A 24,563-nucleotide genomic window follows, 5' to 3' on the forward strand; every position below is an offset into this window, starting at 1 on the left:
TTTTTGCGACACAGTTTTGCAACTAGAGAAACTCATTGCGAGAGAAAGCAAAGTCTGGTGGGATAGTAAAACACTTCAGTGGTATATCAAGCAAAACTTGATACCAAAGGGACTTCATATTAAGAAACAACCAACACACAATACTAAAAATGATTTATTTATGGAAAAATGGAACAATATAACTAAAAATTGTTCTTTACAATTAATGCAATTAATTATTGACACACATGAGAAAGAACTGATCGAATTAAACAAAGACATATCACTACTAGATGCAAAGCTTGAACCTTTTAAAAAAGAATCGGAGTTTGGACATTTAGAGATATTGACAAACAATAGACTGCAACTAAACGAGGACAAAATAATAGCAAAAAAACGGTCTAAAATCCTCAGAGATAAAATAGGAAAAAAAACAAGAAATGAAAAGAAACAGAATACTAAACTAAGATTGGCTAACAAAAATAAAGAAATCAACACAACAAAGACGAGAACACTACTAAATACCAATAAAACTCCTATATACACTAAATTGAACTTAACATATCAACAATACATGCAGAAATTACACACAGGACTTGGTATAATATACCAAGCACAACCAGCTATAAACACCTACCATACGAGTCCCGATCATATGTCAAATACAACTGATTCGGACTTAGAACAAACTTTCTCTACCTATAGTCTAGATGAGGAAGAAGAGTGTACATATGAGGAAACAGCCAGACTATCTTTGGGTACAGCCATATTGAATACAAACTTTGTAACACCACAAATACAAATAGAGACAGTTCCACAACCAAAACAATGGGCCAACAATTTTTTAGACCTACGAACAGGCATAGAAACATGCATTACGACACCCCTAGTTTCGAACAAAAGAAAATTACAAAGACTAGAAGAGGATGTAGAGGAGGATGTAAGAGAAGAAATAGTAGAAACAATCAAAATGGCAAGGATGGATCAGAACATTCAGTAAATCAAACAGGAATTTTCAATTTAAGTAACATGGAACTAACAGATCAACATCTATCAGCCTTACAAAAGGGATTAAAATTTGCCCCTAAAAGATCACTAAACAAATTTGACACCTATTTGGATCTACATAAATTCACCAGAAACTTAACACTTAAGAAATATTTTGCAAACAATCACCTCCCACAGTTCAATCCAGAATCTAATAAGGAATTTAAACATACCAACCTGAAACCTAAATCAAAATTTTGTCCAAACCACATGAAAGGTAGCTTTATACATACCTTCGAGACTCTTGTAACTAAAGATCTAGAGAAACTCGAATTGCAAAATAGAAAATACAACAACATTAAAAAAGCAGAGATGCAAGCCCTTAAGGAACTTAGGGAAAATGATAATATCATAGTCAAACCAGCAGACAAGGGGAGGGGAATCGTTTTATTGAATACAAATGATTACAACACAGAAGCACTAAGAATATTAAAGGACTCTAAGACATGAGATTCTTAAAGAAGACCCCACAGATAACTATCAGAACAAACTAAGGAAACATCTGAATTTAGGCCTAACATTAGGAATACTCAATAAGAAAGAGTTTCAATTTCTTGACATTTTACACCCAATTATTCCTGTTTTTTATTATCTGCCAAAGATTCATAAGGACATTCTAAATCCACCGGGCCGACCAATAGTCTCAGGAATCAATTCTTTAACGGCCAATCTCTCTCAATATATTGATGAATTCCTGCAACCTTATGTAAAACAGCAAAGATCCCATTTGAGAGATACTACTGACACACTGAAAACCTTGGATCAAATAAAGTGGCAGAAGAATTATTGGCTGTGTTCCAGTGACGTGACGTCACTATACAGCATTATAGACCACGAGCAAGGAACACAAGCAATAGAACATTTTTTAACACAGGACATAGAGGTTGATCCAAGACAGAGACAATTCATTATAGACAGCATAACATTTATCCTTAAACATAACTACCTGTGGTTTGGCGGGGAATTTTACCGACAGACCACAGGTACTGCAATGGGGACCAGGTTTGCCCCCAGCTATGCAAACCTATTTATGAGTAGGTGGGAAGACAATAAGATCTGGTCTCGACATAGCTGGTCGGCAAACCTGGTCCTCTGGAGAAGATACATAGATGACGTCATCTTCATCTGGCAAGGAGAAGAGGCATCACTGATCGAATTCACTCATTATTTAAATAACAATGACAACCATTTAGCTTTTACTACTACGTACAGTCAGACAGAAATTAATTTTCTAGACCTCACAATTTACATACAACAGGGACTATTGAAAACTAAAACATACCAAAAAAAGGTGGATGTAAATAGTTTTATTTTTTCAGATAGTAGACACCATCCAAACTGGCTGAGGAACATCCCCAGCAGTCAGTTTAAAAGAATAAGACGAAATTGTTCCGACATCAATACATACAAGGAACAGGGGTTACAATTAAAAACACAATTTCTGGAGAAAAAATATGACGAACAATTAGTACAAACAGCATTCTCCGAAGTTGCACAAGTAGAAAGCAGTGAACTTCTAGAACACAAGAACAGAATAAACAAAAGAAGTGAGATTCCCTTTGTAACACAATACAACAGGGATAACAAATCATTAACCAAAATATTAAAGAAACACTGGCATATCCTTTTACAAGATGAAATTCTTACTGACTTTTTAACACCAAAACCATCAATAACATTCAGAAAAGCGCCGGACTTAAAAAGTAAATTAGTTTCAAGTTATATAACACCAAGTACTACAACACAAAAAACAATAGATGGAAAAACACATCCTGTAGGTTTTTTCCAATGTGGGAAATGTCAAAGCTGTAAGATATTAACATATACCACAAAAGGCCAAGAATTTTTTCTTTCAGAACAAACAAAGGAATCATATAAAATCACAGATTTTATTACATGTGCAAGTACAGGAGTCATATACTTAGCACAATGTCCATGTGGCAAGCAGTACGTGGGTAGGACGGTCCGTGCTTTAAAAACCAGAACTGCAGAACATATTAGAAATATCCGGAAAGGATTGGAAACACACAGTCTTTCCAATCACTTCAAAATGGAACATAACTGTAACCCTAAAGGATTGAGAGTAATAGGGATACAGTTAGTACAAAAAAACTGGCGAGGAGGTGACTTTATTAATAAAATTAATAAAGAAGAACTTAAATGGATCTACACCTTAAAGACAATGACACCACGAGGTTTAAATATAGATAATGAGATCTATTCCGTCATTACAACTTAAGGTCAGCATATGGATATATGTGACTCAATAATAGACATATACAAAATAAATTTAAGTATCATAATTATTGTCTAATTAATGATCGATATATTAATAGATCAGAAAGCCTCGTTCTAGAGACTAGCACCATAACCCATAGATATGTAATAACCATCTGTGTAATTGTAATTAATGTTTGATTTATTAATGCATTACAAATTTGTGCTCTTTATACCAGCACTATAGCATAGGGACATTTAATAACCATCTGTACAATTCTTTACATCAGCATACACCTTGGGATTGTTTTCTACCCAATTGTCCCATTTACTAGGATTATGATGCATGAATGTCATCTTACTGGATATTTATGAGTGTCAAGAATATATGTAGATTACTAATCAGAAACTACATTAGATATACAAGTAGCGATTAGACTTCAATATGATAGTAATCAGCAGCGAAAAGCAATTACAGATCAAGTACCAGCTGTTTCTCAATTAGTCTGCAAACCCCTCCCCTTTTTTTATCAGATCCTCACAAACAGATAGATCCCATGTGGAACTAATCAACAAGTCGTTAAACAATTGATGATGCCCCTTGCTGACCAATAAGAACGGAGCCTGCACTGTATAAAGGCAGCGCTATCTCAGACACAAGAAACACACCCCCCAATCAGAGGCCGATATGCGTTGGGAATCCCGCATGACGTGACAGAGACATATACGGATAGAACCAGCATGTGAGAAGCAGCACAAGCAGTCAGCGTGTCTAAGCTTTCCACACGAGCGTTTCAAGGAAAAAAAGAAAAAAAGAAAAAGAAAAAAAAAAAATCTGGACTGAGTCCCCGTTCCACCGCACTGAAGAACTCGGTTCATACAGCCCTCCACTATCAACGTGAGGAGCGTGGAGATGCTCAGCTCTCACCGGAGCGAGTGGATAGACATTGAAAAATCCCGGACCCAGTCTCTATAGTGCAAGACTGTTTGATCTGGTGCCCAAAGACTCACAGCAGAAACTGATTGGTTTACTACGCTCGTGCACAGTAGTGCAAGTCTACCAAAAACTTTATACCACACATGGCTCCACACTTCAGGAGAGGTTTGACTTCGGATGAGAAGTCACCCAGAAGAGGGGTGAGTAACAGTGCGGGACGCCGCATACTGTGTCATTCACCAGTTACACTCAGCCACATTACTCACTGATGGTTGCATAGCAACCTCCTGGGAGACGTATGATAGAAGTGTTTAAACAGAGATCATACGGAGAGCCTATCCCTGCAAGAAAGGCTGACATCCCACAGTGAGACGAGGTGGCTAGATACTTATATCAATACCATACACTATATGTTTACTCACTGATACTGCATAGCAGAACATAGGGGTACGTATGTTATAAGCATAACGGCAGAGAACATACGGAGAGCTTGTCCCTAAAAGATAAGCTGACTCCCCACAGTGACACTAAACATACAGGTGATTAATACTTTACACCTGGTTCCTATTCAGCACCCCCCTGGAGGGTTGAATCTTCATATCAATTTTTATTAATAAATCACTATATTTTTAATGGACTTTATGCACCGTCAATTTATTTACATTGCAGGTTACATTGTACCATGTTGAGCATTTGAGCGCACTTTTTTTTTCTCTTTGTTTTCTACAGACTATTCCATAGCGTCATCACCTTTTCCTTCCTCAGCTCCCAAGTGTGATCTGGCTACTATCCTTCAACGTTTGGATTCCCTTTCCACAAAGCAGGATTTGCTAGCTTCAGAATAGAGACTACATGAAGCTTTTAGTAAAGGTGTCTCTGCTCTGCAGCTGGACATTTCTCAGGTTGCTGATTGCTTACTGGAGCTGGAGGATCAGGAGGATAAGATGGATGAATATCATCGCTCTTTTAATTCTACGACCATGAATCATGCCTCCGAATTACATCTGATGCTGAGCAGGCTGGACGACATGAACAACCGGGGCAGACAAAATAATTTATGGATACGGGGCATAGCTGAAGATATACAGACTCAGGACACTATTGGCATACTTACTAAAACATTTAATGAAGTTCTTGAGAGGGCTCCAGACACTCCTTTAGTGTTTAATAGAGCGCATAGGGTACTTAAACCTAGAAATGTACAGCGGCTACATTACTTTACAGACAAGGAGCTTGTTCTGCGGATGGCCAGATCTCTCTTTTTTTCAAGACCTCCTGGAACACGCTGCAACAATAGCATTTGCTGGGTCCATTGATTGATGAACTGAAAAACCAAGAATTAAAATATTGTTGGGGGTGTCCACCACAATGGTATGCTTTACTCACTTAAAGATCCTGGAGACTTGAACTCCATTTGTGATACACAAATTCCTAGATTTGCTCTACCGAATGGCTTGCCTTGTTTTCTCACTTGGATCCCCCACCCTTACCAAGCATCCCTGAGGATAAACAATGGGATACTGTAGGAGGGAAGAAATGAGGCACCTCTTCTTGTTCACATAATGCTGCTGGCCCTGTTACTTGACTTTCTTCTTGTCCTTATGTTATATGGTTTTCTTTGCCTCTTATGGCTTTCTATTTGCATAGTATGTTTCTAATTTGTTCTAATTGTTATATATATTTTTACAAAATCCAATATCATTTAAAAGGTTTTTATATGCTAGTAATGTTATACTATTTGCCAACTGTGAGTGTATTTTGCTGTAGCTGCAGTTTTGTGCTTTTTCTCCGTAGCTTTTTTAAAGAGTTCCGCTGCAGAGATTCTTTAGATTTATCATTTTCTATTGATGGTTATTTTGTTATGTGACAGAGTATGGGTTCGCTCCTCTATTGAGCCCTCCCTATGTTTTTCTCAATTTGTTTTACCATATTCTATTCTGGCCATGGACTTCTCATGTGTGATTGCGCAAATTTTTTTAATTTGGATTTTCTTATCTGTTTTTCACTGATGATACGTGATTTTCTCCTTTTTCTTAGTTGTACTGTGTCTATAATCAAATTGTTTTTTCGCTTGTTTTTCCCTGTCTCCCCTTCTAGGTCTCCATTGGAAACGTCCTTCTCCTTTGAACGTGTTCCAGAGTATTTATCTATTCAGGGTCCTGGGTTTCCAATGTCCAATAATAAGGCTTGCCCTGTGAGTTGTCATTATGCCAGTTTCTGAAACATTAAAAATATCCTCTATTAATGCGAAGGGGCTGAACGTTCCCGAGAAGCGGTCTTCAGTGCTTCATGAGTTTCGTAACTAGAAACTTGTGTAAGAAATGCACTTTAAAATGAAGGAATGCCCCCTTGTTTAAACATTTTTATTATCCATGGGCCAACATCAGTGACAACTTGAAGGGCAAAAATAAAGGAGTTGCAATTTTTTTTTTCTAGGCACCTCTCTCTTACGGACATGGTCACAAATTGTGTGGTTAAAGGCCGAGCTTTGACTGTTGTAAAAAAACTCTTTCACCAAATGTAAACTTTCGTGAATATTTATGGTCCAAACAAGGGTCAGCCTGGTTTTTTTTCTAAAGTGTTACTATTTTTTTAATCTGTGCTACAGGGTATTGTTGTTATATGAGGTGATTTTAATTGGACATTTGATCCAGCTCTGGACACATCTAGGTCAGTATCAGATGTACCACATAAAGATCTGCATAAGGTAAGGAAACTTAAAATTCGCTCTCTAGAATTATCGCAAGTTCTCTCTAGATGCTACTTTAGGCATGGAGTTGGTGCAAACTCGATCAGCTTTAAACAAACTGTTATCAGACAAAACCAAATTATCTTTTCAGAAATGTTGCTACAAGTATTTTCAGTGGGGCAATAAACCTGGGAAACACCTAGCACATTCTTTGTGGGAATGAAGAGCTTTAACCTTTGTTTCTAAAATGAAAGACTCACAAGGCGTTGTTAGCTCTCTTATGGAGCAAATTGCGTACTCCTTTCAGAAATATTATTCTGGTCTCTATTCCCTTTCTAATCCCATCTCCCCAACCCAATTTTTGCTACTCACCAAAGAAATAGAAGATTATTTATCTTCCATTAATTACCTTAGAATTCCTGATGAGGCTCAACAACTTTTGGAACAACCTATTTCATTAACTGAAGTGGAGTCAGCGATTAAATCCACTCTGGCTAGTAGGAGTCTAGGCCCTCAAGGGTTTACCATCTCATATTATAAATTGTTCCAAACTCATTTAGCTCCACTTTTACTTCAGACATTCAATGATGTTGATGGGGTGAGAAACTTTTCTGCTTCAATGTTTGAAGCCCATATTACTGTTCTCCCTAAGGCAGACAATGACCTGACCCTGTGTTTGAGTTGTCTGACAATATTATTACTCAATGTTGATCTCAAGCTATATGCAAAAGTGTTGGCCAATCATCTTATTCCTTTGTTGCCACTCTGATTCATACTGATCAAGAAGTATTTGTATCGGAGGAGAAGCAAAAGATAACACAACTAAAATGATTGATTTAATCTGTAAGTCCATGTCATCGCAGAGTCCTATGATTTTGCAGCTTCCAAACTTTTATTTTCTCATAAGTCAGTACATTGAAATAGAATTGTAGATTGGTCTAAATCCCATTCTGACAAGCAATGGGTTTCAGTGGAGCAGTGTTCAAGCCACATTCCATTGCAAGTCATACCCTGGGTTCCATCTATTCCGTTAACTGATCATCCTACTATCACTCCTACCATACAAACTTGGAAGAAACTGAGGGTTTAGTCATTAATATCTTCTATTCCTACTCCTCTAACCTCTCCCTTAGGTAACCCCGATTGTCTTTCAGGTCTAGATAAATATGCCTTATGATTATGGAACTCTGCAGATATTTTGAGGTTACATGAGTTAATTTGTCCCAATGGAGTTAGTTCTTTTCCAGATTTGAGATTAGAACTGGGCCTTCCCCATTCTGAATATTGGTCATATATTCAGTTGGTATCCTCTGTAAGGAAGGTAAATAGACAAGGTATTTTACATAGAGATCTGAATTTTTTTGAAACATTGTTTGCAAAAAGAGCCTCTTCGCCATGCAATTTTTGTGGTTTATAAAATATTGCTAGATAGTGCCATTACCTAATTTCCGAAGTTTAATAATGCCTGGTGTACTGATCTAAACATCTCTCTTACTAATCAACAGTGGCTTCATTCTGGAATCAAATTATTAAAGTCACCAAAGATATTATGGGAGAGAAAATTCCTGATGGCCCAGAGTTTTGGATTCTAAATATTATTCCTTGGCCCATTTCCAAATATAAAAAATCTCTTCTATGTCATATTAAAAGTGTGGCCAAGGTAGTTATACCAGTCAAATGGAGATCAACGTTTCCTTCCTCCGTTAAGGACTGGTTAATTCATTTTGATAAGTATATGACTATAGTAGAGCTTTCTTTGGCGGCTACGGACCGCTTTTCTACATTCATCACCACCTGGTACTAATGGTTAGAATTTAAGGAATCTGTTACATACAAGTCCTTAATGGCCTGATCTAGTTTAACCCTGCCTTTTGTAGTTTTAGATTGAGATATGTTTATTCCAATGAAGGCCTGCGAGATCCGTCCCCCCCCCCACCCCATGCTTTCCTTGTCATTTCCTCTTCCCCCTGTATTTGTTTTTTTTCTTTTAATTAAAATTCTGGACATTTTATATTTATGAAAAAGTTTTATTGTGTTTGTCTTGTGCATCTTTAAATAAAAGAATATATATATATATATATATATATATATCCAATGAAATCCTGCACTCACATCAAAAACAATTCATCCATGGGGTGCTTCCAAGATCAGATTTCTACACTGATCCAATTAGATATCCACTTTTGATCCAGTCTCCTAGATAGGAGCACTCACCAATAACAACAATAAAAGTCTCTAATGAATCCAGAAAAGTGTCATCATTTAATCTTCAAAATTGAAAAATGTTGTCCACAATAGCCGTAAGGGATCTAAGTCACTGGCGTCCTTCCGGGACAACAGGGTATATGCACATCAGTGCACCCTGTTGTCCCGGAAGGACGCCAGTGACTTAGATCCCTTACGGCTATGTGTGGTGTACAGATGACTCGGATGTAATACATAAGTGTGTGCGTTTAGCACTATGAGTATGATGTACATTTTGTGCCAGTCTTGAGAAAGGTTCATATTTTGAACCGAAACGTCGACAATACTGAATATATGGCCTATTGTGGACAACATTTTTCAATTTTGAAGATTAAATGATGACACTTTTCTGGATTCATTAGAGACTTTTATTGTTGTTATTGGTGAGTGCTCCTATCTAGGAGACTGGATCAAAAGTGGATATATATATATATATATATATATATATATATATATATATATATATATATATATACATAATTCAAAGGTAGCTTGACCAACCCGCCCAAACAGTCAAAGCAATACAGCCGCAAAAGTTGCAGTGCCTGTTTCTGCAGTGCTTGGTTTGTAAACTGTGCATGTCCTTTTAAATATACAACATAAAGGTGGGTGGGAGAGTCCAAGGACAATTCCATTATGTACAACTTTTCATTATGGTCTTTGCTAAGATTGATTGTGTGTTTGACAGGCAGCATATATATTACTGTACTTTACTGGGGCATTGATGTTCTGTATCTTGCAAGACCATTCATCACCAGCTACTCATCCAAAAGTATAAACCCATTTCCAGTAGCTTCTTCACAGCTACAGAGTAGTATCATCCTCCTGTTCATACTTTATTGTCTGTCTTTGACAGGCAGCATCTTTATGACAATGACGAGTGCAGAACATCCAAGTTGCTCATTTCAGCTTTTCCTCCTTCAGTAGATGTTGAAGTATCAACTCCAGTTTGTAATCTCTCTGATAGAGGTCTTGGCAGCAGCATAGATATAATTCTGAACAGCTGCTAGTCACAGATGTTAATGTTCTGCATCTTGTGTCTATATTATTTGATTTTATTTAATTGAGCCAGTGATTGGCTAGTTGGATTCAGTGTGTTTGTAAACTCACATTAGGTTGCTTGTTTTTTTAATAGTTTTTTCTATGTCACTAAAAACTTAGTGCTCCAACTCCAATCACTTGTATTGGCCTCGGGCCTGGGATTTGCTGGGAATTGCATCCAAATGTGTTTGTAAACTCACATTTGGATGCTTGTTTTTAAATAGTTTTTTCCACGTCACTAAATACTTATTACTGCACCTCCAATCACTTGTATTGGCCAGTGATTTGCTGTTTGGAGAAGTGTGTTGGTAATATATTATATTTCCTACTAGTCATTTACTTTTAGGCTATTAGTTCTTGATTATGAAAACATTGTATAGGGTTGTATAGTTTATTAAACTGCCATCCTCTCTACCACTGCTTTGCCACAATGTGTCATAGATGTGCTATATTCTTTTAAACTACAATGCGTTTGTGCCGCTGCTCTGTAGCTTAGTTTAGCCAGCAGGCTTTCTGCAGCCTTTGGCCAATACTGGTGAAAACAATATTTTGAGCTGTGAGGTGGTCAAAATTTACTGTAAATTAATGTCATTGATGTTAATACTGTAGGAACAAACACATATCCTACGTTACATATTTTAGCTGTTTTTATAATTTTTTAAAGTAATCCAAAACCAATACATTTGAGAGTGGTTTTGCCAAAGCCAAAACACGATGATGATTTAGAATCTAAACCAAAACAAGGGTATCTATGCACATCTCTACTTTCATTGGGGTTTGCTACCTAAATCCCTCTAGTACTCATATGTTCCCTGAGGTTATTGTACATTCTCCAGTAATGGAGTTGAGTTTATCTAGTTTTTCATTAGTTATTTTTCTGTGTCTTTCTGGCTCACGCTGTTTCATCTGGACAAAACTAGCCCCAGCTTAATGTGGCTAGGACATTGTGTTCATTTATGTTTTGTTTTGTCTTTTACTTATTTCTTAAGCTGCATACACACACAACGATTTAGTTAATGAACGATTTTAGTAAACAATTTTCTACCTTGAAAAAATTAACTAAAATCGTTTACTAAAGTTGTTCATTTACTATGTTCATTTAAATGTAATGAACGATTTTTTAGAACTACAAACGATTTTTGCATATTCTCTTACTGAAAATCGTTGAGTTGAGAAGTCTGACTGAACTACAAACGTGAACGCGCATGAACAATAATCGTTCATCGTTTGACTCAGAAAGTGAACGATTTTTACAAACGATTATCGTTAAACGATATCGTTTAACGATAATTGTTCAAAAAATCATTGTGTGTGTATGCACCTTAACAATCCTGGACTCCAAGGCTTAGGTCTTATATGCCCCCTGTGCTGAAATTCATAAAGTATTATTGTCACTAAGGTCTCTCCTGAGGAACATAGGGCCTGATTCAGACCCACTCGCGAGCGGCTGTCCGCTCGAAAGTGGGTCGATGTTCTGGACTGAGCATGCGCACGACGGAGGGAGCTCCGTCGTGCGCATGCGCCAGACGCGACGAGCGAAGGAAAGTCCTTCGCTCGTTGTGTCTGATCAAAGGGGGCGTGCTGTCGATGTTGATTGACAGCACGCCCCCTTTGGTAGGCGTGCCTCCCTGACGGGGGCGTTCCCACGGGAACGCCTCCCGTCAAAAGCCGGCCCACTGACATCACTAGTGATGTCAGTGGGAGTGATTTTGGCTCTGATAGAGCCAAAATCACTCCGGAGCTTGCGGTTGAAAACCTCAACCGCAGGCTCCGGCTCGCAGTTTTGATGGTCGCGATGGTCACGACCATCGCGGCCATCAAAATGCACGCTCGTATAGCCTGTGGGTGGTGACCCACAGCTATACGAGCGTCCAGGAGGACGCTCCATTTTCATGGAGACCGGCCCTCATTCAGAGCGTGCGCTCTGCTCAGAGCGTACGGCTCTGAATGAGGGCCATAGAGCCAAAATTCTACTGCTTTGCCTCCCCTGAGTTCTGTACCTTCTGCCTCACAAATTTTGAGTACTGAATTGATTTTACTCTAGTGTGTATATATATATATATATATATATACAGGTTGAGTCTCCCATATCCAAAATGCTTGGGACCAGGGGTATTTTGGATATCGGAATATTCCGTATTTTGGAATAATTGCATACCATAATGAAATATCTTGGGAATAGGACCCAAATATACACACAGAATGCATTCATGTGTTATATACACCTTATAGACACAGCCTGCAGGTAATTTTATACAATATTTTCAATAATTTTGTGGCTCAAACAAAGTTTGTGTACAGAAATGAAATTAATTTATGATTCATATACACCTAATACATACAGCCTGCAGGTAATTTTATGTGCCTTAGACAAAGTTTGTGGACATAGAACCATCAAAAATCAAAGATTTCATTATCTCAGTCATGCCAAAAAAATTCCGTATTTCGGAATATTCTGTATTTTGGAATATTTGGATATGGGAGACTCAACCTGTATATATATAGTATATCCTCTCAAATTGGCCATTTTACTCCACTTCCTTGAGCCATGTCTGCAGGGCCCTCAGTATTTGGGATAGGTATGCCATCCTCCCAATCTAATGCCTCTATTCAGAAGAGTCTTCCAGTCCATCTAAAAATGAATTGGCCTTTAATTTACCAGTTAAAAGAGGGTGATTACTCATGCCAAGCCATTCCATCCAGATGTCTTGTTTTTTTACAGGAAATGCACTGGATTTAGTTAGTTTCTTCCACCCGTAAAGCCCAATGGATTGACTCTTGCATCTTGACTCCACTACGCTAATTTCTTCACTGCTGCACCTTTGTGCAAAACTTTGCAAAAGCTGCAGGAAGCATCTTAAGTAAAAAGACTGCAACACATTGACCCAAATGGAAGTTATATGTTATTGGAGGTTGATATTTTCCAATCTTGCTATACTTTGCTGATAGAGCACTCTTATTTTTACACTATCACACAGCTTATTTGCCAAATAGGTTCCTGAAAATATTAAATAATTAATTAATTAATGTTGTACCTGACATGACAATGAATAAGTCGGGGGGGGGGCCACTTCATGAGACCGTGCTTCTTTATATTCCTATATTGTCCTCTACTTAACCATCGCACATATCTTGGCAACTTCTGTATCCTACAGACTGCTACTTTGCATTTTACTCAGCATTCAACATTCCTTCTTGCATATTGACTACCTCCTGTGGTCTGACCATCTTTTTGATCAATTGAGAAATGATGAACTACATGATACAGTTATTTCTGGCCAAGCCCTGATATCTCTGCAACTTTATATTTTGCCAATGCTAGCTGTTAATCATCAATGGAGGATTCCATCATATTTGTATGACTCTGATGACTTTAAAACATTTGTAAATGCTGCATGGACAGAATATTTTGATGACAATATAGACCACTGGTATAACCCAATCATATTTTGGGAGACTGTTGGTTCATTGTAAACATCTCAGGGAAAAATGTGAGTCTGAGCAAGTTTACATTTCTTTGCACAATGATCTAGCCTCGGCTATTAATACTTACTCCACCATCCTTTTGGGTGCGAACCTCACACTGTATTAACAGGCTAACCAACCATTTGAATTTTATTTTAATCAAAGCACATAACTTATTATTCATCAATAAACATAAATATGACTGCTGAGGAAATAAGCCAGGGCATCTTCTGACCTGAATGGCAAAAGCTAACCATAAACATAACTATATAATAGGAAAAAAAACCTCCACACACTTTTTGACTACCTCTTCCAAGGGCATACTAACATTGTTTTAGAACTTCTACTGTGATATTTATAGTGATTCTCCAGTTGAACCTGAGCTTTGTTCTAGACTCCTCCACGACGCCAATCTCCCTAGGTTGCCCACCTCTCAGAAAGCATGCCTTGAGGGTGTTAAAGTTTACCACTAAACAACTGCCCCATTACCCAATCGTCTTCCCGGAGACTATTATAAAATTCTTCATCATAATCTGGTCCCAACTCTCCTGGAACCGAATTGTTCAATTCAACACAATGCTCCCTATTTCCCACTTTTAACGATTCCCATACTATATTTATCCTGAAACATAATTAAGGACCCCCAATTATTGGAATCTTACTGCTCCATGACCTTGTAAAATGTAGATATCAAGATACTATACAAAATGATCGCCACAACATATTTTGCCAGAGAATTCTAACCTATCACCAACTAGTCTTTGTTAGAGGACAGTGGGGATTGCAATGCATCCACTTTCACAGCCTCAGCTCACCCTCACTCTAAGGCCCATTTACTCAACCTCGATACACAAAAGACATTTGACTCCAATCAGTGGTCATATTTGTATGTAGTATTAAAGACTAAAGAATAACCACTCTTTTATTGTCTTGATTCATTATTTTTATTTCCCCCTTTCAACTTCTCTTGTGAGCAATGATATGAGAGGTGATAGATTTGTCCGTCAACAAGATACTCAGCAGTACTAGCCCCTTTTACCCCTTCTCTTTAACTTGACACTATACCCTCTCCTACCTCTGGTCGAGAATTGGCCCACTTTTGTTGGGGGTTAAAATCGCCCAAAATGCCAAATTCGCTGATTATCTTTGTATTTGGTGCGGCCCAAAAATTCCCTCCCTCATATTGTAGAAATTGATGATTATGGCCACATCTCTGGATTTCACATTAACCCCTCCAAGTCTGTAGCCATATGCTTTGGATCGCACCAATGTCTTGTGGCTCAGCCTGTTCCTTCCAGTGGGTGCATAATAGCATGTCTTATCTGGGTATCCAACTCCCTAAGAATCTGCTTGTCAAGAGGACAGCACAGGCAGAAAACAGATATGGTCACAGTTAAAAAAACAAATAACAAATCATTTCTGGAGCATAGAGGTAAAGGCAGCTGGTGAATGCCTTTTGCTCTCCTCTGCTTTATAATATTTATAGGACATCGAATTTATCTTGTAAAGTGTTTGTTTATAAGCCTTGATAGCAAAAATAAGTATGACTGAATACAGTAGTTTGTGTGGTTATGGTAATGATAGCATTATGTTCATCTAAATAACTGATATAGATTTTGGGTTTCTTCAATTTGCTAATGGACATGTGTTACCTACTGTAGATGATATAGGCCTGGCAAAAATAGGAAGCCGTGTGAGTGGGCTTTTGTTTATCATACTCTCTGGCTGAAGGTCAGTGTGGAAGGCTGAATAGGAAGACTCATATTTAGTACAGTAATTGTGACATTATGTGAAAGGGTGCAGCTATTACAATACCACAATAAATATGTCAGTAATAATTGTCATTTACCATTTTATATCAGCTTTTTATCATTTGCAAACAATAGAGAACGTATTAGAATATGAACAGGCAGACATATGATTTACCAAGGTAATAACATTGTTACTTTTGCCAGACCTACACACACCAAAATCTATAATAGTACTAACGACTAACGAGTCAGAGAAAACCATACTTGTTAATAGATTTAACATCTATAAACTATTTTTTTTAATAATGTTCTGTATTCATTTGTAATAACTTTGTCATCCTGTAACGTTTTTCTAGGAAACCACAATACTTTAATTGTGTTCCGAAATAGCTCTAATTACACTATAATTGTGCTGCCACTGCAAAAGTTATATTGCTTACATTATACTGTATATTGCATAGGAATACAGTTCAATGGATTTTGTTTTTAAGAATTAAAAGTTTAAAAATAAGTCCAACATCTTACCTTTAGATAGATACTCTCTAGTATAATATGATCAACACAATACTTGTTAAGCTGCATACACACACACAACGATTTTGTAAATGAACGATTTTAGTAAACGATTTTCATTCATTTTTTCAAGGGAAAAATGAACGAAAATCCTTTACCAAAATCGTTCATTTAATAAATGTAATGAACAACATTTTTGAACTACAAACAATTTTTGCATTTTCCCTTAATGAAAATCATTGAGTTGGTTAGTCTAATTGAACTACAAACTATAAACGTGAACGCACATGAACAATAATCGTTCATCGTTTTAACTTAGAAAGTGAACGATTTTTTCAATGAGCTAACGATAATCGTTCAAAAAATCATTGTGTGTGTATGCACATTTAGAAATACTATTCTAGAGTGTAATCCCTAAAAAAATAATTCACTTAAAGGTCAGCTAATGGGGATCATTTTCAAAAATGGAATGGAAATTTTCACTTGTTTTTATGGATGTAATTTGAACTTTTCCATATAACATTTAGAGATGTGCGGGCTTGGTTTTCTGAAAACCGCGTCCACCTGAACTTCTCTGAATGAATCCGAGCAGTGGCTCGGGTGTCCCTGCCTCGCTCGGATTCCAAATAGAGGCAAAACATCATCATCCGGAGTTGGATTCTCACGGGTTTGGATTCTATACAAGTCCCTCCTGTGGTGAATAGGGCACCATTTCACACTGACTCCAGTCTAGACTAACGTGTCTGGTGGCTGCTGTGCTGTGTTCATCCTCTACACCACCAGTGGCTGCTGCTGTGCTCTATCCACTCCCTGCTGCTGTGCTGTGTCCACTCCAGACCCTGTGTTCAGAGGCTGTTGCTGTGTCCATTCACTCCCTGTGGCTGCTGTGTCCAGTCTCTCCACCTCCAGTGGCTGCTGCTGTGCTGTGTCCAGTCTAGTCCCCTTAGTGTTAAACAGTTAATATTGGCAGAGCTAGATTTACAGTACTGTCAGATAGAAAATCATTGTTTATAAGTTTTATAGTGCAGGAATTATATTAGTCACACAGTGGTGCTGCAGTGTGACTCCGCAGACCATACCTCACTGTGATATAAGCATTGTGACTCTGCAGTTGTCATTTGCAGAAAAAGTAAAAAAAACAATGTTATAAAAAAATGTTTTGTTTAAGCAACCTTTGTGCGCTGTCCCCCAGTGCATTTGGTTTATGCACATAGAAGCACTGTGAATGCACGCAGTGTCAGCTGAGCTGCGCATTTAAGAAAAATGGTAAAAAATATTTATTTCTATTGTCGTTTGTACTTCATCTGTCTGCTGTCCCCCAGTGTGTTTTGGTCACGTGCCTATAATTGCTGTGAATGTACGCAGTGTCAACTAAGCTGCGTATTTAAAAAAAGAGGAAAAAAAAATTCTTCTATTGCTGTTTGTACTACGTCCGTGCGCTGTACACCAGTGCGTTTTGTTCACATACATATAATCGCTGGGTAGGGCCGGACTGGGACTAAACATAGGCCCTGGCATTTAAAGCACACAGGTCCATCTTGCTTCAGCATCTAGGGCCTGATTCAGAGCTGGTCGCTATCTGCGTACACTCGCTAGATGCGTATGCAAATTTTTCATAGTGAGAGCATTGAAAGCGATCGCTCACCAAGGCATAAGCACGCTCACCATGTATTAGCGAGCGGCCACTTTGTGTAAGCGTACGCCCAATCGCATAGGCAGAGATGCCCACGAGCACATCATCTCGAGGAAGTGTATTAAAACATTGTTACATCGAGCACCATCGGATGTGAACGTAGTGCTTGTGGTAGCCTTTACCCTCCCGCAAGCTTTGCGAGGAAATCAGTGTAAAAAAATGGCAAGTGACATGTACTATGACGCTGCCTCTTAAATTATGCACGCCTCTGAAACAGCATTGAAACACTCAGGCATCACGTTCGCATCCCCAGCCCCCCGTTATTACTGTACTGCTCCTGTTACCACCCACAAACGTCCTCTCCTGTCACTCATTAAACTGGGTTGGCTTTGCTGGGTGAGCGAGCGGTTTGCGGTCGCACAGAGTAGTTCACGCACACGCAGAGCAATGAATGCACGTACACAAAACATCGGGCCGCTTGCGAGCGCACAGCGCTTACGACCGGGTGTCAATCAGGCCCCTAGTTCCTAGCAAAAACTCCTCCCCTTACAATTTCTGACTCCTTCCACTTATTAGTCTATGGTCTTACAAATATAATTATATACATACAAGTGTACATCATTCTCTGTGTTAAAATACACACAACACACATCCTACAGGGGAATTATACATATGCCATAGTCAGACATTTGGTATTTGGGTGGTTCTGTTAGGTAAACCTGGCTATTCATTGGTGTAGGTCACACACAAAGAAAAGGGGAGGCATTTTCCCAAATGACCAATTGGGAGGATTAGATAGTGATCACTGCAGGATTTTTTTAGGGCAGTGGTGCTGAACACAGTGGAGGACACATCTGTGCACACCAAAGCATAGTCGTCACTGCGCATTTTGGTGCCCTGTGTACAGTACATAAAGTGCATTGATGCTGCTATCCACAACTGAAGCAGGGTGAGCACGTGCATGAGATATGATGCAGCCAGGTGGGCTTTTACTAAGACGATTGCATCCAATGTGACCAAGCTGTCTGTGTCCATTCTCTAGTTGTTAATGAGGAAATCAGAAAACTTCCTTGTGCAATTATGTTGGCAGTCTGTGACCGCTGACATCACTGCCACATGCGCCTGTAACAATAGTGAAAAGTGAACTTTAGATCCCCCATGAGCACTTTTGGCTGATTTCTGCTATTGCAGAGATCAGCTGCAGCAGGGGTACTGATGATCAGACCTCCCTGACATGGGCTAAGCTGTGCTCTAACTTAGGACTGAGGGGCTCTATTGGCCCTTGGGTGGATAATGGGTTATTACCACATTAGGTCTTTAATTAGGCATGTAACTTAGTCAAGTCCAGACGATCATAATACCTACAGCAGAATCCGATGGTCAAAATCCCAACTGTGAGTATTGGGGTTATAGTTAGGTTTAGGCACTAGGGGGATGGTTAGGGTTAGGCTGCTGTAAGTGACAGTGTTAGGCTGCGGTAGGAGATGGTTATGGTTAGGCTTCAAGAGGGGTGGGTTAGAATAGTCACTAATATTTGTCTGGATTTTGAACGTCAGGATTCCACTGCTGGCATTCTGACCATCAGGATAGTCACCGCTGGGATATCATATCCAATGCTTTAAGATGGTATCATATAGTTTGAAACCACAAAAATATATAGCACCTTCATTACAAATCTAAATTGTAAGGTGAGCTACTGTACATGCACAGTGCAGCTGTTTCCAAGGTATGCAGTCTGCATATCTACATTCATGTTGACAGGCTGGAGATCGTCATCAGTATGTGGCGCCAGTATACCGACAATTAAAATGCAGCTTAATGCATTTTAACGGTGTTGCCAATATAACTGTACTCATGCCGCTTTACCAGAATATTTAGTTATACTGCCAACACCATAAAAATGCTTTAAGCTGCATTTTAACTGCTGGTATACTGGCGCTGGCAGCGTATCGACATTATGAACGTTGAACAAGCAGATGGATCCCGTTTCCAACACTTACAGATAATGAATGCTGATACAACACAGCCACAGAGCACCTTGGGCAAAAGGTGAACTAGGTATCTGTATTCTCAGAATTAAAACTAGTGGCATAATGACTCTCTAGAGGCAGTAGTAGTATTTATGGCGAAAGGTGATTGCTGATTATTACACGTAGTGATGATATGGCTGGTATAAGAAACACAGGTGGTCAATTGCATAACCAGTGCTGTCTAGCTGAAGTTGACTAGAGTCATATTTGTTCTTGTTAAGAAAATGATTATAAAATGTATGTTTGGAACTTCTCTTTCATTAACATTATTGTGACCCATACACCCCAGACTGCTAAGGTAATAAGCTTTGAAAGTTTCATTACATGACTCACCTACAGTGTGCATTTTTACATTTCCCAAGTGCACTAAAGGGAATAATAGAACTTTCAGCTGAATCCTCTGCAAGCAGACAGTGCTTATGGAATGAGAGCATCCAGGGCCGGCTCCAGGGGCTGGAGCACCCTGTGTCGGCTCTCTACAGTGCACACCAACATTGTGCGCAAGCAAAAATGGGTGTGTGGCCTAATTACCACATGGCATGCCTCCAAATAACATCAGGCTGGGGGGAGCCTCACTAGCTGGGCTTCCCCCAGCCCTATCCAATCACTGAATGGATGCCATGCGCACCATCCATTCAGAGTCTGGGGTCCGGCACTGCCGCACAGCTGCGGCGGTGGGGGTCCCCAGCCTCCCGATTTGACCACCCACGGGCCACTTCATCACAACGGTGGAGCAACAGGACAGTGGGATGTTGGGGAGGGGTGCGCCCTCTATTGGTGGTGCCCCTGTTCGACTGCCCTGGTCGAACATCCCTAGAGCCGGCCCTGGTAGCTTCCCATACAGAAATGCCATGCCCCCCCCAAGCAGACAGTGCCCATGGGAGCTTCCCATACAGAGATGCCATGCCCCCCAAGCAGACCGCACACCCCAAGCAGACAGTGCTCATGGGAGCTTCCCATACAGAGATGCTATGCCCCCCTCCCCCCGATGATTTTTGTCTGACTCCCTCTGAATGATAGACCTGCCCGGGAACCCCAGAGACTTCTCTGAGAATCACTGTCCACCCCCCACCTCTGTTTGTACAGACTGGAAACCAACAAAATGTGCAGCTGTGTTGTAGCTGCACTATACTGCATCAATCAGTGACTCCACAGGTACCAGCACTGTGGTACGCTTGGGGCCCTCCCCGCTTTCCATGATCTGGGCTCTGCAGACATTATAGGCTATTTATCTACATTAAAAACAAACATTTCATACATCGAGCAGTATAGGTGGGCCCTAGATGGCTGCCTATGTTGCATAGTGGGTGATACGGACCTGCTGCTGCCCCCTCTTCTGAGCCCCCTATCGGCAGCACAGGCCAGACAATGCAGCTACTGGATATACACTTAAGGCAGGGTATACATTGGCGGGTGGGACTTGCTCCTACCCATTTCCCAGGCTGCCTCTACTAGCAGGGCTGGGGGAGGGAGAGGAGGATAGCACTGTTTGCATGCCCAATGACTGCTCCATCCACCTTGCAGCCGCCAGTGGTCTGGTGCCGGGCTGCCACTAGCAGGGCGGTAGAAGGGAGAGCAGCGGGCAGCGCCATCAGCCTGCTGCTGGTTTGTATATTACCAGCAGCTACTCAGTCCTCTATGCAGTCACCAGGCTACCGCTAGCACAGCAGAAGGGAGGGAGAGAGGAGGGCAGTACCATCATTGCGCTGCTGGATTGTATATTGCCAGCGGCTGCTCTGTCCTCCGGGTGTGGGTGCCGCCCGATCTAGCAGTGATTGGCGCACTTGACAAATGAAGAGTACAGAGGGACCAGGAGATCCCTCTGAGATTGGCGGCTGCTAGAAGATCATCTTCAAGCAGCCGCCCATTGGGAAAGCCCAGCCTGGTGTGGTCGCATTTGATGCAACCATGCCAGGCAAGTGGTTATTACACTTCTCTGCTTTGTTTTTTATTATAGCAGTAATAAAATAATGATTAATCAATCAATCATTTACTCAATCAATCTATCTTCCACTACATACTCCACCTCCATTTCCCTGTACTGCTTTTGGGCTTATTATCTAGTTCTTGATTAATGAAAACATTCTATAGCATCATATAGTTTATATTAAACTGCCATCCTGTCTGCCACTGCAGTGTCCCTCTAGATGTTTCATGTTGGATGTTGAACCGTCACGTGTTTATGTCGCCCACTGCTGTCACCTAGCTTAGTCAGCCAGCTAGCTTGGTGCAACCTTTTGGCCTAAACTGGATGAACACAATATTGTGAGCTGTGAGGTCATCAAAATTGACTGGAAATGACTAAAAATTTATGTTATTGAGGTTAATAATACTGTAGGAACAAAATCATGCACAAATTATGTGATTTTAGCAGTTTTTATCTTTTTTTTTTTTTTTTTAAAAACCCATGAGGTCAGTTTTGCCAAAACCAAAACACAAAGTTAATACAGATCCAAAACCAAAACACAGGGGTCAGTGCACATCTCTAATAACATTACATTGCTACAGTATGTGTTCCATTAATAAGTAAATAATGGTCTTATGGTCTAGTTCAGGATCCCAAACAGTGCATGTTTTCCATGTCTCCTCACAGAATCACAAGTGGGATACTAGCTCCACCTGTGGATCTTTCCAAATGTGTCAGTGAGTAATGAGTGCACCTGCTAGGTGACCTGCAAAACATGAACTGTGTGGGGTCCTGAGGACTGAGGCCCTGATTCAGAGCCGGACGCTCTGACAGAGCGCTCGCTCTGAATCAGGGCAGTCCTCATTTTTTAGAGCGGCCTCCTGGCCGCTCGCATAGCTGTGGGTGACCACCCACAGCTATAGCGAGCGGCCAAAAGATGGTCGCGATGGTCAAGACCATCGTTACCATCGGGCTTGCGACGAGACCCTTGTGGTAGGGTCTCGTTGCCGCAAGCCCTGGAGTGCTTTCGGCTCTATCAGAGCCAAAGGCACTCCCACGGACATCACTTGTGATGTCAGTGGGGCCGGCCCCAGACAGTAGGCATTCCCATGGGAACGCCTCCGTCTGGGCAGCCACGCCCCCAGCATGCCTACCAAAGGGGGCGTGCTGTCACTCACCATCGACAGCACACCCCCTTTGGTCCGAGACGCATAGCGACGGCTTGCCCGTCGCTATCCAGGTATCGCGAATGCGCACGACGGAGCCGGGTCCTTCCTGCACATGCGCACTGGGCCAACATCGACCCGCTTGCAAGCACTCAGCGCTCACGAGTGGGTCTGAATCAGGCCCTGAGTTTGAGAACCACTGGTCTAATTAGTGCTACAATAAAGCATCACCTTTTTTAGCATAGACCAGTGGTTCTCAAACTCGGTTCTCAGGACCCCACACAGGTCATGTTTTCCAGGTCACCCAGCAGGGGCACAGGTGTATTCATTACTCACTGACACAATTTAAAAGATCCACAGCTGGAGCTAATTATCTCACTTGTGATTCTGTGAGGAGACCTGAAAAACATGCACTGTGCGGGGTCCTGAGAATCAAGTTTGAGAACCTGTGGCATAGACATTATGTTGTTCCTTTTTGCATATTTTTCTCAATTGGCTCTCCCCATTAAAAAATGAATATATTATCTTGGCTGAAGAAAATAAAGGATCACAGAAGGCTGCCATAAAATACTAACTTTTCTTAAGGAAGGACAGAAAAAAAAAAAATTTTTTAAGGACCAAAAGAATAAACAAAAATAATTATTATCAGAAAAAATGCTTCAGCAGAATATGGTGTTCAACTGAATAGTTGCTCAATCAAAGAGATTTCTTTAAGTTTCAGATTTCAATATATTTATATAACAACCACATCACTGCACACTTGTGTGTATATTAAAATGTTGGAAACAAAAAGAATTTGTAATTGATCTTATATTGCAAAATCATAATATTCAATATGTATATTAAATTGTGCTTACCTGTCTTGTATGATGGTAAACATGTCAGAGTTAAAATATGAAGAATAAATATAAGTTGTGAATTAAACATTTCATGGACCTATAAAAAAAGAAAATAATAATTTGGGAGATACAATAGAAATACAGTAAGGTCATACAAATATAAAATAATACATTTCTTAAGCAACAGTTGCATCCTGAAAATTTTTGTTTGTCTGGTTTTCTATTTCATATTACTGCTCTTTTAAATTGTACACTTTACAGATTCAGCAATCTATTCTATACATTAGATGCCATATTTAAACAAAATCAGAAACAGGATGTAGTCAACGGACCAACACAACATAATAACACTTGGTAGGATAGTTTGGGAAATAATGGGTTGTCTGTAGCAGCGCTCTGCTCCACCTAATATTGTGATGGAAGCAACTGGGTACTAGAGTGGTCCAGTCTTGCATGGGTACTTAGATAAAAAGGGGTTTGTACTCAGCGCTGCACTTGTGTGGTGTTTGATGTCATGCAAATGATTGACAGCCATGCGGCTCATAGCCAATTTGCTGCTGCTTACTCTAGAGCAGCCTCTGATTGGTTGGTGGCCTGGTGGCCTGGCAAATGACAGAACCACCCAGTCTCTGTCATTTGGTGGGGTAGAGATGTATGTGGAAACTTGGCTGGAGATGTGAGGTGAAATGGTGAGGTTGAGCTCTGTAGGTGAGAATGATGAGTTTAATTTCAGTAGAATAGGAGTCCAAGTGACTGGCGGAGAGGTCCAGCAGAGGTAAGGAAAGGCAAAGTTAAGGATGACACCTGGACATTAGACTTGGGGAACATTGTCAACAGAGAAGGAGACATGGAAGTATATAGGGCCTTGCCTTGAGGAAAGATGATGAGTTCAGTTTTTTAAATATTTAGTTTAAGGAAGCATTGGGCCATCCATGATTAGATCGTTAACATGCAGGAGGTGACACAGAAGAAGAGAGGTCTGAGAAGGAGGAGTAAATTTGGTGTTCATCGGCAGAGAGGTAATGGTGTAAAAGTCCAAAATAACTGATAAGCCTACTGAGGGAGGATATGTAGAGGGAGAAGAGATGGGGGCCAAGGACAGAACC

The 24,563-nt window shown here is 40.1% G+C and overlaps 1 protein-coding gene across 4 annotated transcripts in view; it reads right to left on the bottom strand.

The window, feature by feature from the left end:
• The window catches only part of LOC148480648 (interleukin-1 receptor type 1-like), a 75,387-nt gene that overhangs the window by 45,078 nt on the left and 5,746 nt on the right, over positions 1-24,563 (bottom strand). For all 4 annotated transcript variants that reach the window (XM_088454174.1, XM_088454173.1, XM_088454172.1 and 1 more), the window contains exon 2: positions 23,476-23,554. In XM_088454174.1, coding sequence (XP_088310300.1) covers positions 23,476-23,554 — 79 coding nt within the window. The remainder of the gene's footprint in view (positions 1-23,475; positions 23,555-24,563) is intronic.

Source organism: Taudactylus pleione, unplaced genomic scaffold (genome assembly GCF_031769625.1).
Source record: "Taudactylus pleione unplaced genomic scaffold, aTauple2 ptg000609l, whole genome shotgun sequence".
Taxonomy (NCBI): domain Eukaryota; kingdom Metazoa; phylum Chordata; class Amphibia; order Anura; family Myobatrachidae; genus Taudactylus; species Taudactylus pleione.